This window comes from Metopolophium dirhodum, chromosome 1 (genome assembly GCF_019925205.1).
Source record: "Metopolophium dirhodum isolate CAU chromosome 1, ASM1992520v1, whole genome shotgun sequence".
Taxonomy (NCBI): domain Eukaryota; kingdom Metazoa; phylum Arthropoda; class Insecta; order Hemiptera; family Aphididae; genus Metopolophium; species Metopolophium dirhodum.
In genome coordinates, this window is record NC_083560.1 from 82,531,231 (window position 1) to 82,548,523 (window position 17,293).

The 17,293-nt window shown below is 29.4% G+C and overlaps 1 protein-coding gene across 1 annotated transcript in view; it reads right to left on the minus strand.

Moving 5' to 3' along the window:
- Positions 1–456, minus strand: part of LOC132935651 (scavenger receptor class B member 1-like) — a 113,873-nt gene extending 113,417 nt beyond the window's left edge. The window contains exon 1 of the mRNA XM_061002246.1: positions 8–456. Within this exon, the coding sequence (XP_060858229.1) occupies positions 8–44 (37 nt within the window). The 5' untranslated portion in view covers positions 45–456. The remainder of the gene's footprint in view (positions 1–7) is intronic.
- Positions 457–17,293: the final 16,837 nt, after the last annotated feature.

The window sequence follows — 17,293 nt, forward strand, 5'->3', positions numbered from 1 at the left end:
ACGTTACCTCCTCCGCACAGCCGGCCGGCCAAGTTCAGCAACATTCTCGTCTTCCGCGGTCGGTTTGAATACTGCAGTGATTTCGGACCAAAATAATTAAAAACTGATGTAAATTAAAAAAAAAAACCGTATAAATTATAGTAATGTAATTCGTCGTAGGCACGTTAAATGGTGAGGGCTTTGGACTATCAGCCTGGAAGCGATGTCGATGATTTTTGATTTTCGTTATTGCGATTGGCGACAGATCGTAAACTGTCGGCCAACCGACGGGTTCGCAATGCTCGCGATGAGTTAGAATATTATTATTTTGTCACGATGTCTCGATTATTGTCGGTTTAGTGCGTGCTTTATCGGAAATCGACGGTAGGTAGGTACACGGTTTTTGAAATGTTACATTCAACTTTGGGGTTTGTTATCGACAACAAATACAAGCGAAAAAGTTGTGGGTACCCCGTGGCTTACACGAATTGACTGTCGACCGACGATCATGCCTGTGCGACATTTAAATAATAATTATTAACGTTTATAAATACTACGTAATGAGTTATACATAATACTTACTACATATATATTATAGTGCATTACATATATTATACAGAGTGGATATCGTCGTGTCGTCTTTCACTATCTATTTTCTAATCGACATAATAATAATATAATATTAATGTTATTTTTTTTTTTCTAAATTCGTAATGCCCCCCGCAGTCTTTATAATAATACGCACAAAACCTTGACCAAAAGTCATCAACCTAGAAAATCGGTTTGGTGCGTTAAATGGATCACTCCATACGCGACGGGTTATTAAAATTTTCGTTGACCCGGACCATAAAATTACATAATTTCTCACATCCACACGTGAACGCAGTTATCTAATAATAGCCATTATTATTATAATAATACGACATATATTATTAATATGCTGTATACTAAATTGAGTATAATCAATCAATAGTTTTACATAGATACCTAAGGTATACATATATAATGATATAACTACGGTGTGTTAAATTATGTCTTTCCTTATGGCACGTTGAATTAATCGACCGAAAGCTACATCTACATTTTTAATTTAATTATAGGTAGTGGACATAAAAATATATGGTTATTGTGCGATTTACGTATATATTTTTTCTACCCGTCTGTTTTGTCAACGTTCATAATATTATTTTCGTTCCGTCGACACATTCGTTTATAGCTGTGTATGTTTATAAAATAATTTGACGGTGTTATTATACGAAGCCACACGACAGCAAAACGTCTATATTATATTAAAATAGTATATTGGGTACAGCATATGATTTTTGTTATGATTTAAAAATTAACAGTGCTAAGGAATTATTGAAACATAGACACACACTCCAATTGTTTATTATTGCGGTATATTATAGCGATGATGGAATAGAAATAATATTTTAGCGTTTTTTGAGGAACAATGGGTAGGTCAGGGTTTTAAAACATGTTAATAAACTGTTTTCCGTTATTCTATTGAGTTTTTTTTTTTTAAAAACTCAAAAACAAATAACTAAAAATACTTGCAATTTTCACCAAATGTTATATTGGCATTTTCTATACTTGGTAAGTATTATTAATCTATGATGTCTTTATCTATTATTATTATTATTATTATTATTATTATTAATATTGTCGATGAAAAAAAAAATAGGTCGGTCAAAAAACTTGAAATTTTAAAACGAGGTTACTTATATTCAATTTTAAGTTGTTATAAGTGGAAATAAAAATAAGTTAAGCTATTATGCTTAACTACTACTAATGTTTATGAATGTTTGAAATTAGAATATTTAGTACAAAACTATTGTCTATTATACAAAATATATTGATGAAAAAAAATGTAGAGTAAAACCTTGAAAATATAATACAAAGTTTCTCGTAAGTAGTTCATAATGGAACTAACGAATCTATAAATACATAAAAACAATTTTTTTTTATAAACTTTTACAAAGTCAAAATTTTGACAAAATTAGTTATCTCATCGAAGAATAATAATGATTATTTGTTTTTTGTTGTAATTCAAACATATTGTTGGTAGGTATTTGAAACAACTTTTAATGTATATTATTATTGTATTTTATACACACAAATACACAACGACATATTACAATGGTTTTGGCAAAAATGAATACATATTTTCTTTAATAGCAATATAATTAATAAAATATCATAAAATATAATCGGCACACGGTAAAATGATTGGCCGACTAACCGTCTTTGCTCGGAATCGTTTTTCGTATGAATTTATTTATCAATAAATTTAAAATTTAACACATAGGTATATACATTGACTTATACTCAGTACGAGGTACACTCGATACATACAGTACCTACATGCAGTAAAACGGTTACTATAACCTATTACAATTTTCCCTCTTTTTACATTCGTTTCTGTTTAGATTTGTCTAATTGCTTTACATACTTGCAGATTAGTAGTACCTATATTAGGGTAGGGATGATAAAATTGTTAACTGAACATACTACGAAATGTCTCTACTCCATTCGTTGTATAATATGGGGCATCTGATATGACTCGAATGTCCACATAATTGTTGAAAATTAGGTTGTTTCTTTGGATAATATATAGACATTAATAACTTAATCGGAAAAGTTTGTGACGACTGTTGGAAAAATGTACATTAATAATTCAACAATAGCTTTGTCTTCTTCTGTTGGTAGATGTGAAGGTAAGTAATGAGAAAAAATATTTTAGCCTGTTACAAAATTTTGAAACTTGTACTTTGTAATGTTAAAAGTTTTAAACAAATTAATTTTTTCATATTTTTGAACTAATTTTAGTTGAATAAAAGAAAAAACATTCATCTTGAACATTTTCAAGGCATTAACGGGCTAAAAAGATAAAGTTAAGTTACTTTTAATTAATAATTACATAACTAGCACCTTTTTTTTAGAAGTAACTTTACGAGTCAATTTTTTTTTTAAATTATGCCTTACCTTCTTATGAGTTACCTATTTAATTCAAGTAATGATATCAATAATCACTTAAAACTAATTTTTATGCTAGTATAAAACTCCATGGATTAAAAATATATTTTGTCTTGTAAATTTTTTTATAAAAAAAATATATTTATCTATACCTATTACCTATCTATATCAGAAATATCTTATATGATTTATAAACAAATTATAATGTAATATTTACATTTTTGAAACATAAAAGTTACTGCTTGGTGTGCTGCTCATTAAAAATCAAATTAAAATAAAGATATGTTTAGTGATTTATTTGATTATCTTTCACATATATACCTACATATTTTTTTTAATTCAGTTCTCATTATTACAATATACAATATTGTTGAATTGATTCGAATGACAAAAAACAAAAAGCAATTCGTATATACACTTTATTTTCGTATAGTTTGTGTAAAATATAGGTATAATTGGCTAAAACTTAATGGGAAAAATGAAAAAGTTCCATAATTTATAACAATATAATTATTGCATAAAATATTTGATTCCTTTCAATATTTCAATTCTGGCTTCCATAACATAAAATGTACAAGTTACCTACTAAGTGTCGATAAAATGTTTAACAATCCATGGAACCTTGGTGCACAAACTTAGTTTCTATCGGCTAAGTGATATTTTAAAAATAGCATCGTACTATCTGTAGGGAAGAACGTAATCAGTAATAATATAGATTGAACAAGATTATTCTTATCTTCCTGTAATTTTAACTAGCCTGCATGATAATATGTTTGAAAATTTGTCGAAAAAAAAGAGCGAGGTTATTTGCCCAAATGTCAACAATTTCCGAATACCGGTACAACCTTAGTTTACCGCCTGCTATTAGTAAATTAATTTCGTACTGAAACCGATTGAGCTTGGTAAATTTTAGAAAGTACAAAAGTATACGTTTACTTTCAGAATTATTATTGTTGTTTGGTCTATTTCCCATTACAAACGAGATAATATTACGAATCAAAGACAATAATATCCAGAAAAAAAAAATTTACAAAATACAATTATTATTAGAATATTATTGCAGGTACTATTGTTTTTTCTTAGTTGAATTATGATAATTGTAGGAAAAAATATTACATATTAAATAGTTTAGTTACTTGCTATACTTATCACATAGAAATTATTTTTATTTGTTATTTCAATACACTTTTACCATAAAATATCAAATAAGATATTTTATTTATTTTTCATCATCGATTGTACTTGGGCGGTTATTATGATACATTTATTTTCCTCGGTTGTGAACCGTTCGTGCATTTACCCACATGCAACATAATTTATCGAACAAAAACAATTCAAATTACATAAAACAAATAGAACATTCAACATAAATAACATAACAATGAGATGGCTGCCGTGATCACCTGTCCTTCCCGTGGTCTCATAAGATGAATAAAGAGTCGTAGTCTGTGGCACCTCAGACGTCTGGTCAGTCCAGTACCGGAAAGCCGTCTTTCCTGGCTCTTTGTCAGTGACTCTTCGTCCTGTTTCGAAGACATTATTGCCTCAATCATGCGGTAGAATAATATGTAGGTACGATTCTTCCACGTCAATTAGAGCCATTGTTTTTTCAGCCTAGTTAGTTGGGAGGTCGTCGAGATCCGGTCCACAAAATAGTTCAGACATGTCAGCCATTGAGAGAAGACGTCTCTGGCAAGTATGGACTTCCAGCCACGTTGTGTCCCATTTCGGGTGATGAAACACGGTGTGTTCAACAGATTCAGATATGCAGGGGCAGTACATGCACTTGGGGCCTTGCCCGTCCAATACAAAGAGAACTGGAAGGACCCTTACTATGATATCAAGAATAATAACATAAAACTTTGGAAGGAAAATTTCACCGGTACGTAATACATCACACCCTATTAAACCTTGTCCACCAGAAAAGTGTGGAACCGTTTTCCGAATACCTATTTGGCTTTCCGTTATTATTGTCGAACCAGAATAATTTTCTAGTAAATGTATTTCAAATAAAAAGTTAAGTTTTTTCTCACTTTAGTGCTCAAATGACGAAAGTCGCCGTCTACTGCCTTAAATATTACAGCAATTATTATGGGCATCAATTTGAATACGATCGACTTCTGGGATTTTTACCTTTAGAGAAATGCACTTAAAAGCCAAAGCAATATTTAAATAACACAATAACCACTCGTTTATTACTTTTAGAATACTTTAAAACAATAATATGTTTTAATAGTTTAATAATATTTATGTGTAAAAAGTCGCATAAATTGCCTATATTTCACTCCTAGCCGTATAAATATAATGTGGTATTTATTTTAGTATAATTATTATTAATATTAATATTTTACAATTATTATTTGTTTTTAACATATTTGAAGATTGTACCTTTTAAATGGATATATTATGGTCTTTATTAGCATTGAGTAGACACCTATTTGATATGCCAAACATAAATATAATAAAACGTTGCAAAAGCTTACTGATAGTCACTGCAATTAATATATTTTGTACACTATATGCCGTAGAATACCATTATTTTTATCGTATGATTAAATTAATAAAAGTCAATTAATTTAACAAATATTTTGTTTTAATAATATTTTGGGGATATTTTGATTAGTTAATAAAATTAGTTCAAAAAGTTCCCATTGATCAATTATAACATGTCAGCGGGAGCAATTAGATCCTTTCGGGGACTTTTTGATTCATTCTGAAAATTATTTTTTTTTACAAAACGGACCGGTAAATCTCAAAAACATTTAAATGGTAACCGGCGGATGAAATTGTCTCTTCATAACTATATTTTTTTATGAGTGATTGAAGTTCAAATGTTAACAATATTGGATATTCACTAGTAAAATAACCATTTATCTTAATATAAATGTTGTTATTACATTGTGATTCAAAAAATATTATTCGTAGAAACTTGAAATATTTCACTTTTAGTTAAATTATCAATTTCTATACACATTTAAAAATGAATATTTAATTATTTAATTAATTATAATTTATAAGTCATTTACAGGCTTTACAAATTTTCATTTTTTTTTTGTGTTAAATTGTTTGTAACAACAAAATGTTCAAAATATTTAGATTAATTTTAATCTATTTATACCAAGAATTTATTCACACCATTCTGCGTTATTGACTAATCTTGTTAATAACATTATAAAAGTATAAATAATAGCATACCATTGTATTCGTTATGTTTTTGGCAAAGATTAGCTCAACATACCCTAACTCATAATATCAAAAAATACAAAAAGCAGTAAAAATATAGAATAAAATATCATTAGAAATCTTTTTTTAACCTTTGCTGACAGACGGTCTCAATTTTATTCAAAATCGTTTCTCATCGTAACGCATTGAGTTTAAATTTAATACGACCATACTACAGTGACCTATACTCAATGACGTGGCAGTGAGGGACACTTGACACTTACTATACAGCATAGCAACTTTCACTGTTTTTTTCATTCTTTTACTTAGATACTAAATCCATCTAAATATTGATCGCATGTGGCGCCGTAGATAGGCAGCTACGCCACATAATCTTCATTTAATTTATGCTGCGTCACGGCGTAAACATACGGAACTATAGGTACTTCCATATAAGAAAATAGCATAAGATAACGAATATTTATAATATCCAAACATTTCGATTAGTCATGCGACACTTCTTACTGCAGGCGATGATTGACTATGCTAATTTCTTCCATCATTCACGGTACAAGATTCCATTTTGGTATAATATTATAATATAACTTATAAATCATACAAGTCTACCAAAATAAAATAAAATTTACCAGAGACTATTCTGATTGTCTATTGTCTATTGTCCATTTGAGTAATGAGACAGAGTAAAATTATTTCTGTGATGATTTATTACATATCTATATAATAGTGTTTTTTTTTAAAAACATTTACTACTATAAAACCAATACATTTATAGCTCCGATCAGAATCTAAAATGCGTTAATATTTTATTTATGTTTTTTTTTATAAATGTTCAATAAATTACAATAACTTAAATATAATGTTTGTTAAATAAAAAATAATGAAGATGCTAAAGCCAGTAATCGGCCTTTGACGATTGACATTAAAAAAACTATCTGCAGTTTTCAGTTCACCATAATTAAAAACTACCGACAGGCAATAACTGGTTCGAATTAACATGTCGATGCGGTCATAATTTTAGTGCACCTTATCACATAATATTACGTTTGGATGGATGCGTTGCTTTTTTATTAATTTAGTGAAGTGTCAACCACAGTCCTTCTATGAGACTAAAATAGTTATTTTTTTAATAACCATATCGTAAAGAATGCAATAATATACGGGACAATTTTATCATATATATTTTTATTCTTTTCAATTTCAATTTGTTATAGTCTAAACTGATAAAAAATGTAAATAAATGCACATATAGACCCCTGCGGCTGCATCACTGTGATATGTGTAATAATTGTATTATTTCTGTTTCCATTTCCAAAGATTCAACTCACTTGTCCTATATGCGTTAATTATTTAATTGGTACTTCATGGTCGTGTAGTTATTATTTGGTTGGGTATACGTAAAAAACGTGGCCTCGTTCTCTAAGAGTTGAGACTTCATAATAAATCACTTCGAATTTTAGAGACCTGCACAGCCACATAATTTTACCGCGACTGACTGTCTGAGGAAAATGAGGTTTGGCTTGAAGTCAGTCGACGTGCGCAGTAAAAACATTACACTACCTATAAAATAAATATTATCACGAAAATTCAAGATCAAAATTTAAGATCAGTTGACTGTTGAAAATACATTTTACTCACTTCCGAAGTATTGCGTAGATATACTATACTCGTGTGAAACACAATATTTAAAGTTGAATATTATTTTTGAAAATATGATCGTTGTTATGTTATTCCAATGCTACAATATGCATGCAATTATATTATAATATACTATAAAGACGTACCTATTGTATTTGTTTTTTTTTTTACTGTGGCCTATAATTAAAATGTATAATAGTCATTTTTATATGTATACCCATCGATAGCGGGTATATAATATATTAGATGTAACTTTATGAATGTCAGAAAGATGGAAATTTATTTGGGAAGTCTGATATCTTAATTCAACCATTTGGGTTAACGATTTGAGTTTTTATTTATACAAATTTGTATTTGTATATAGAAACAAGACCAGAAGGAAAAAGTTTTTTAAATTTTATATTTTAGTTTTATAGTGTAATAGTTTCTATCTTATCATTGTATATTCACTTGGAAAAAGGAACATGCGCACAGTTATAATATATAGTACGAATGTAATATGTAACTATCGGTGTGACATATTATACTATCGGTTCTCTGAGAAATAATACAGAAGAAACGATCGTAAACAAAAACTCCGTAGACATCGTAAATAACGCGCTGCTCGCAATCGAGTTTCCAAATACCGAGTGCAATAGTTGTTGTCGGTAACTTTAGGTGCACCCAAACTATATTATAATTATTGACAAATAGACGTATATCTAAACCACAGCTCAAAAAAAATAATTTTAAAAATACCCCGTCTACCATCTTCTATTTTTTTACCGTTTTATATCCATAGATAATAATATATACATAGAATAGGTCAACCTTAACCTAATTAAAATATAAATCGTATTAACCCAGACAGCAATTTTTTGATTAATAATATTATTATAACATTGTGATAACGAGTAATATTAGTATAACATTATTATAATACTATTATAATATTATCATTAAAAAATGCTGTCTGCAGGGTAAGAGGGATTTATTTTTTTCCATTTTGCATGCTATAACGTAAAGGCACATTCACAGCTACGTTGTGAGTCGTGTCGTGTCGATTAAATCACATTGTGATTGGACATTACTTGTTTGGTATCTTGTAATAGCCAAGTTCAAATCAAGTAAACCAAGAATTGACTACAACTTAACTTTAGTTACCAATTTTAACCATATAGTTCCACGCCCTCGCATGACATGACACACAACGTAGCTATAAATCCGGCATAAGTGAAGAGTCTTCTATGGTTATATGCGGTTATAATTAGTACTGGCTTATGATAAAGACAATTTGTCATCAATATCATTCAATTTTTTAATTAAATAATTAATTTCAATATTATTAATTTCAATTTTGGCATTTTAAAACGCCATTGTGTGCATAAAATGTAATAGGTAATAATATACTCTGAAAGTTCCAAGTACCCACGAATAATATGTTTTAAATGTAACAAAATAATGATAACATAAAAATATGTAATTTCGTCCAAATTTTAACTTAAAATAAATATAAAAAAATGTGTGAATAATTCTTTTTTAGATTTTTTAGTTACAGAATTAACTACTTACGTGGAACCCTGTCATACATTTTAAAAACCATAGCTATAAAAGTTGAACATTTTATAAATTTTTAACTACAAAATAATTTATAAATATTCAATTTAATAGATGCTGTCGAAATTTTAAATTTAAATGCTTATGAAAAAAAAAATTATTTTTAATAATAAACAATTATTGTGATTTGCAATGCACGATGTTTGTGTGCTTACGCATTTCATTCCGCGCCGTCAAATCTGCGACAAAAAATAACGATGAGATCAACAAAATCCGAATACCGAAATTGTTATTATATCCCTGCTGGAACAAATCGTTATACGATCACGAGAATCGAATATTTCAAGTGTTTTGTTTTATGGCGAAAGAAAAATAATAAAAATCCTTGTATTTCAAGTCTCCGTTATGTTATATATATTATATCATAAACATTATTATGTGCAGTACAACCGAAACCCGAAAATTATCAAATAATATAAAATATTTTACGACATATATGAGCATTGTGTTACCGATATATAGGTAGTAATAAAAATATTTTTCAATCCACGACTATTGATTTTTACGTCCAATATTATTTCTGAACTACAAAAAATCACTGAAAATATTGTTTGAACACGCCGCAATAAATGATAAAACAATCACTACGATGATGAATCCCACAAATGAATTTTCCAAAATGGGGTTCATGATCAGTATAATATCAGGATTTTACGAATTCATGGTTAAAGGTAATGAAAAACAATTAATTTTGCTTAAGCAAAAGAAAATCAATTAATCCACGCAATAATTGAAATAGCTTAAAATATAAATTTCTAGCATAGGTACAGTCTGCACATAATATAATCATTATTTTGATAATTAAATACCACAATGTGTATTGTTATTATTTCTGATCGTAAAAATGTTTGGTACATGATTTTTTCTTCAATTCTGACCAATTTTTTTGAAAGTAATTTCAGTTTAACTAACGCAAAAACGCAAATTCCGTTTGTGTGAATAAAGTGATGAGGTGTGTATGTCCAAACTTTAGTGATATATGCCTATACCACAACTAACTACCGATATTAAAGGTTACAGGTTATGGATATTGGGCATTTTTTTTTATACGTTTCACCGATGAATTATAGTTTGTACATTACTTACATTTTTACCTTATTTACAAAAAATCAGCTTGCGTATCTAAGTGCTCGTTAAACACGAAAACTAGTTGGTAGATTGACTCGAAATATCGACACAACGATTGATTCAAATACGCCCATGTTTTTACATACCTACCTAAAATATTTATTTTAATTAATAGAAAGAAAGGTAGGAGCTTAAAGCCGCGGTCACACGGTGATAGGAAAACGCGATAGTTGCTTTCGAGATAGAACTATCATGCATGCATGATATTTATGATAGTGATATGCTGATAGTACGCTGTCGCGAAAGCAACTATCAAGCAACTATCGTGTTTTAGTATCATCATGTGACTGTGGCTTAAATATTATGTTGATTTCAAATTCAACCATAGTCGACTATAGTCAAGTAATCATAGCAACACAACATGTATTATGAATAAAATATCAAAATTAAAAAAAAAAAATTAAGAATTCTTTTATTTTCTCAATTCAGAAGTTTGAACATAGGAATTTGTTTTCAACATGCAATCATTGAACGTCAAAGGAGAATCTTTAGAGAAAAATGAACATGGTGGAGTCAGTACATCTCAATCGGTAGATCAGTGAGAAGAAATACTTGAAACCATACAGTTGGGAGCGCTGAAAAAATTCGACGCTGATGAAGAAAAATACTACTGCGCAAACACAGCCCGACGACTGGCTTTCAAAGCCGTGCCACCCGTGGTAAGGATCCAGACGATGGCCGACCTTTTGCGAAAGTTCAAGGTCGACCGGCTGGATCCAATGGACAAACGCATAAAAACAGTCACTGTACGCTGATCGAAATGATGGCCAGGTATCGAAGTGCTCGAATAGCCGAGTGAGTTTAGACATGGGTGGAGCCTAAGAGGAGGGAGGATTAAAAGGTCTATAAACTATGGTCACTTTAATACATATTTTGCAATTTAATCCATAGGTTATTATTCTATAGAATTGATACGTGGTTCGGGGTTCCATTTATATTCTGTTTTATAGTTTTAAAACATCAGAAGTCACTGAACGTCAAAGAAGTTCAAATCTCACTGATAAAGAATGTTGAAGAAGAATCGGCAGATCAGTAAGAAGAAATACTTGAATAACCTAACCTACAGTTGGGAATACATAAAAAAATATTATGAACAAATTGCGTCCGATCCGCATTTCTGCCAAAACATTTTTTATTGGACGTGTAGGTATTTTTGTAGAACTATATTATACTAGCTGACCCGGCAAATGTTATTTTGCCATATATTCTTGGTGAATTATGTAGTATAAAAAATAACTAACTCTCTGACTGCGATTAAGTTTAACGGATGACATGTAGCTATGATAATTGCAAACAATGTACGAATTAGAAACAGTTGCATCGGCGAGCGTTGAGTACCAATGTGTATCGTTTTCGAGCCAATTCAAACGTTGGCAAGCCTTCCGATAAGTGGTGTACAGGCACAGCACACCATCCACAGTACGCAAGGAATCGAAGGATATAGGGCCTCTAATGTTCACCAAAAGCAACCGATGATAGAAGCACTCGTCTTGTCTTCGATGAACTGTGTATATTCGTCCAAGGGCATCAGTCGAATAGACATCATCAGCGAAGCCATCAACAGCATATTCTTTCTTCCGACGTTGAAACTTCTTCGATGCAGCGTGCCATGTATAATACCATGTTGTTTTCGAATAGAGTAAAGTCCTCGCAAACAGATCGCATTCGCACGTAGAAAGAAAATTTGCCAATATTGTCGCTGGTAGTCGTTCTGCTCTTTGCGCTGCATTTGCGTCCGTAAAGTAGACTCTATGGCCGTTCTAGTGAACTGCCAAATGTACGACAGTCGGGTGTCGTTCATGAACAGGAAATGAAAACAGCCGCTAAATTGTCGTTGGATTTGTCATCTTTATATTTAAGTGAAAGCTATCCTCTCCACGACAGAACATCAACGGGTATTGAAGTTCATCATATGACCGATGAGTCTCGTACACGCACAGTAATTGTCCACTATACCGATGCTCAAGAACAATTTCGCGTGATTCCACATTCTCGCAAACAATCATCACTGTGATTTCGTTGATTGTGGGAGCATTGAATTGTCTTGCATTGCCTCCAGCGGGTCTATTGTCTGCTCTGATAATGATTTTGTGGTCGTCAGAATGCATTGTATTCAACGTGGTTTTGCACAATCTGACAAGTTCATTGTGCTCATGCAGAAGATTTTTCAACTGTCCGATAATTTCACGTTTAGTCGCAGGAAAAATTGCACAACGCTGATTTAGTTCAATTTTCGAATCACCAACGAAATAAATCTAAAGGAACTTATGATTTTTGTTTGGTGGTGGTAACAAAGCGTCTTTTAGATGGTGAATTTGCCCTTGAGTCTGAATGTTTGGAACACCGTATACACTGAATATTAAATAACAAATTGAAAAAAGTTTGAGTCATATAGAGTTGGTATATTTAACGGACAACGAAGTGAACGGGATCAGCTAGTATTATTATAAAATACAATTAATATGTCTTACATTTGTACCTATATTTTGATTTTTATATCAATTTGTACATTATAAAAATATGAAAACCTCACAAAACAATATCACTAATATGGCATGATAATGACCAGTGTTTCCCAAAAGATGCAAACATGAACTTTTTCATAATCAACTTTATTTTATCAAAATACAACACTATAGTGTCTAGCGTGAAACGTTTGAATGTTATTCTTTCATACAAATATACAATAGAATATACAATATACAATATTGTTCGATATTTAATGAAAAATAGTATATGTAAATTATGTATAATTTTTCATTTTTACGATATGGAAATATAAGTGATTTTTATAAATTTCGTAACAATTGTAATTTATAAAAAAAAGGGGGGGGGGGTGACTGGATTTTTGATGTTTTGGGGTCCAATAAGTAACAGGGTCGTATTAACCATTAGGCTCTATATGTACTGTGTCTAGGACCTTCAAAAAACGGATGACCTACGAATAGAGTGCCAAGACTAACCAAAAAAATAGTCTAAAAATATAAAATGTAATACACGTTGATTCTAAACACAAATCGCATTGACGAGGAACGGGTACATTGTTCTTATAATATACTAATAGTTATTGTTTGTTAATGTAACTATAATAAATACATATATACGAGCCTGGGCAAGTTAATGATTTTTAATTGAAATATGTTAAGTTGATAGTAAATATTGTTAAATGTTTAAAGTAAACAGTTCTCATAATTTATTTTTAACTCAGAAAAGTTATATGAAAACTTATTAACTTATTAAGTTAAGTTATTTATTTTCTTTTTTTATATAACAAATAATAATTTAGTAATATGATTTAAAATAATGAAAAGTAAATGTTCATGCAATATACATCATCAATAATAATAATTGTATTATGTTTATTATTTAATTATTTGTAAATTAAAAATAACTCGTTATTTATTAGTTTTATATAAATAAAAATCAGTTAATGAAAATTAAATTTAAAAAGTTAAAATTAACTTAACTTTAACTATTTGACTTGTTTATACCCAGGAATGTATATATTAAATAGTTTTTGTAAAGGCATACTACAGAAACGCAGGGCAGTGTATATTTTAATTGAATGATTTTTTTTACCGGTGAATATAATATTATGTTTGCTAGATTACGTTAATTTATACTTTTACATTAATTTCATATGAGGCTGAGGTACAGCAACGCGTTCAGCTAGTACCTATGCAATCATTTTTTACTTTACGTTAATAAGCTCGTTTTCAGACCAATATTTATTTGTTCAGTAAATTGTGGAAAAAACATTTAGGTGCGATAATTAAAAAAAATCATCACCATCCACCGTTTGTCGACCTCACGGAAAAATTTCATCGTCTCTATTCTACATAGGTAGGTACTATTTCATCGTTAAAAGATACTACAGTATTCAAATTCAAGCAGGAATGCTAAATATGTTACAGGTTGTAGGTACCTATTATTACATACTTAGTAAATCGATGAAGTTGGATAATAGTTAGATGAGTCCGTGTGAGTTATGAAGCACATGAGAAGATAATATTCTGTTGCATAGTTTGAAGGGCTGTTATTTGGAATTTAAAAACAATGATAAATCAACGTGTTTGAAAAAACGTGTCCCCAACATTTTTAGGTTGTTTTTCCATTTACGCCTAGGGAATCTGCTAACTTTTAGAAAATTCAAAAACTGTCCTGCTTGGTGACTCATGTAAGTTGTGTATTTAGTAAAAAAGCTTGACAATTTAATGCTAGGTTCCTTATAAATTGTATTAAAGTTCAAAAATACTAAAGATACATAGGCTCAATTATTTTTATATTCATTTAAAGTTCAAAGTTTGACAAAATTCATAAACATTTCAAAAATGTTCAAACAATTTTTTAGTTAAAAAATCATAAAAGTTTTCCCTTTCATAGCTAACATTAGAAATTTTTTATAGGAGATTCCCCAAAAATGTTCCTACCTTAAAAAAAAGGTTTACTGAAAAGCAACATTAATTTTTTATGAAGCTTTGAATTTAAAATATTAAAATATTGGATAATTCATATCGGTAAATTAACGAATTTAATTTATCAGTTTTTGATATTTTGTTGTAATCATGCCTTGAAACCATTATACAAATTATCGTTTACCGCTTTGGCAGTAACTAAAAAAAATGTTGATACCGGATAACCGGTTTTAAACCAGTCCTGTCGTTGGTGGTATTACTGGTACGCTATTCCCGGTACTATATTTAATATTATAGGTTACTGATTAAGCTCATAGGAACATGGCATTGTTTATGTGGCTAAGATAAATTAAACATATTTTAGTTTATATAAGTAACGGAAGTCGGTACTCAGTTAAAACATATTATGTTATTATAACGTCTTAAGCCGGGCTCACACTACACCGTGATGTGTAAAATAATCACAGTTACCATAGTTACCAAACGATACCACATAGTTGAATATATTCAACTTTTGACTGTGTGGTTACATTTATGTGCAGAAAAGTGATAACTAAAATAAAATAATATTATGTTATCATCAGGTACAATATTCATATCATTCGTATTTTGGTATAAAAATAAAAATAAGAAATCACACGACACGGTGTGGTGTGAACCCGTCTTTATGTTAACTGAAAATTCGTCCCGGTAACCGGTAACCGATAACCGAGAATAAAAATGTGTTTAAAATAACAGTAACCAATTTTTAGGTTTCAAAATTTCCGTTTCAAGCCCTGGTTGTAATTCAACAAATAATAACCGTGGATACTTGAAATTTAAACCAAACGACAAAATTACCATTTTCCATACATCATATTGGACATCATATATCACATTCATTATTTTCAAATAATGTTGATGCTTTTTAAGACATAAGAAATTTTTTTAATTGTATAAATTAGAATAAATAGAATAAAATATTCAATGGTAAAAAATTATCGAATTCCATTAATCCATCTTTAATATTTTATTGTATTTCAAGAACGAATAACCATAGACTTTTGAAACGTTCACCAAATATTTTTTTTAATATCTTCCATAAATGGTAAAATTTTAAAACTATTTTGACTATTTTTTAACTATTTAGAGCTATAATATTTTTTTCAAATGTTGTAATTTTTTTTTCCTTTAGTAATAAAGGTTTTCCATTTCATACCTAACATTAGGTGTTTTAATAGAATATTCCTAACAAGTTTTTCTATCTCTATCAAAAAGAAAAAGTTCACTGGAAAGTTTCGTTATTCATATTCATGAGATATTTTCGATTTTTGTTATTTTTTTAACTACTGTATTAAATTTCATTATTTAAACAAAAATGCTAGGTTGATACAACGTTTTCCTTTTCGCTCAGAATCGTTTTTCGTATACATGATTTACCACTGTGAAATATCACATCCATTACAATGACATGCATAACAACTACTGTATAGCAGAGCGATACCCACATTTCCACCTTTTTTTTAAATTTTGAATGTAAGTATTTATTTAAACAATAATAAAAAATAAAACAACAAAAACAATTGGTACTTATTGTATATAAATTTAAGTACCAATGTACCATGAATGTTATAATACTATTCTAAATTCTAATCTTTTAGAACCTATTGTTTCATTGTTGTTTGTGTAGAAATTAAAATAACGTATTATTGTAAGCTACAAAATAATATTGTTAATGGTCTGATTTATATGTCTCACTACCCAGACAGCCAACAACTAGTTGATTAATAAATATATTATAACATGAGTATACTTTTTCTGGAGTATTTATTATATTAAATATGACTTGTTGTTTTTTCTCATTGATTTGTCATCGTTGTTCATTATGCAGTGCGTGGGAAATTACGACAGAACAAAAATAAAAATATAATATTGTGTACTCCACGTCTGTCTACGTTATTTTAGTTCTTTAAGATATTTTCCTTGACAACCCAAATTATTTATTGTTTGCAAATATTAGATTTAAAATATTAGAATATTGTATAAAACAATGTTTGCTTCCTATTTTATTATATTTTGAAATCTTTATTATTATTAGTTTTAAAATCATTGTACCTTGATTAACTTGTCGGTCGTCTGCTCTTAGTACCATGTGTCTTCAAATCGGAAACTTGATGATCCTATAAGCCATCCAAGTACGTATATATCGCTGACTTAAAGTCAAAACGATGTTTTATTTTTATTAGATTCTGAGTGGAGCGATGAATGAATTGATTTTATTATAATTTATTATAATAAATTGATTGTACAATAATAAATGTTTTTTTTCATTTAATTTTTTTTTTTTGTCTATCATCATTGTTTTGGGCAGTAACACTGCTTCTATTTTCTTCAACAGTATA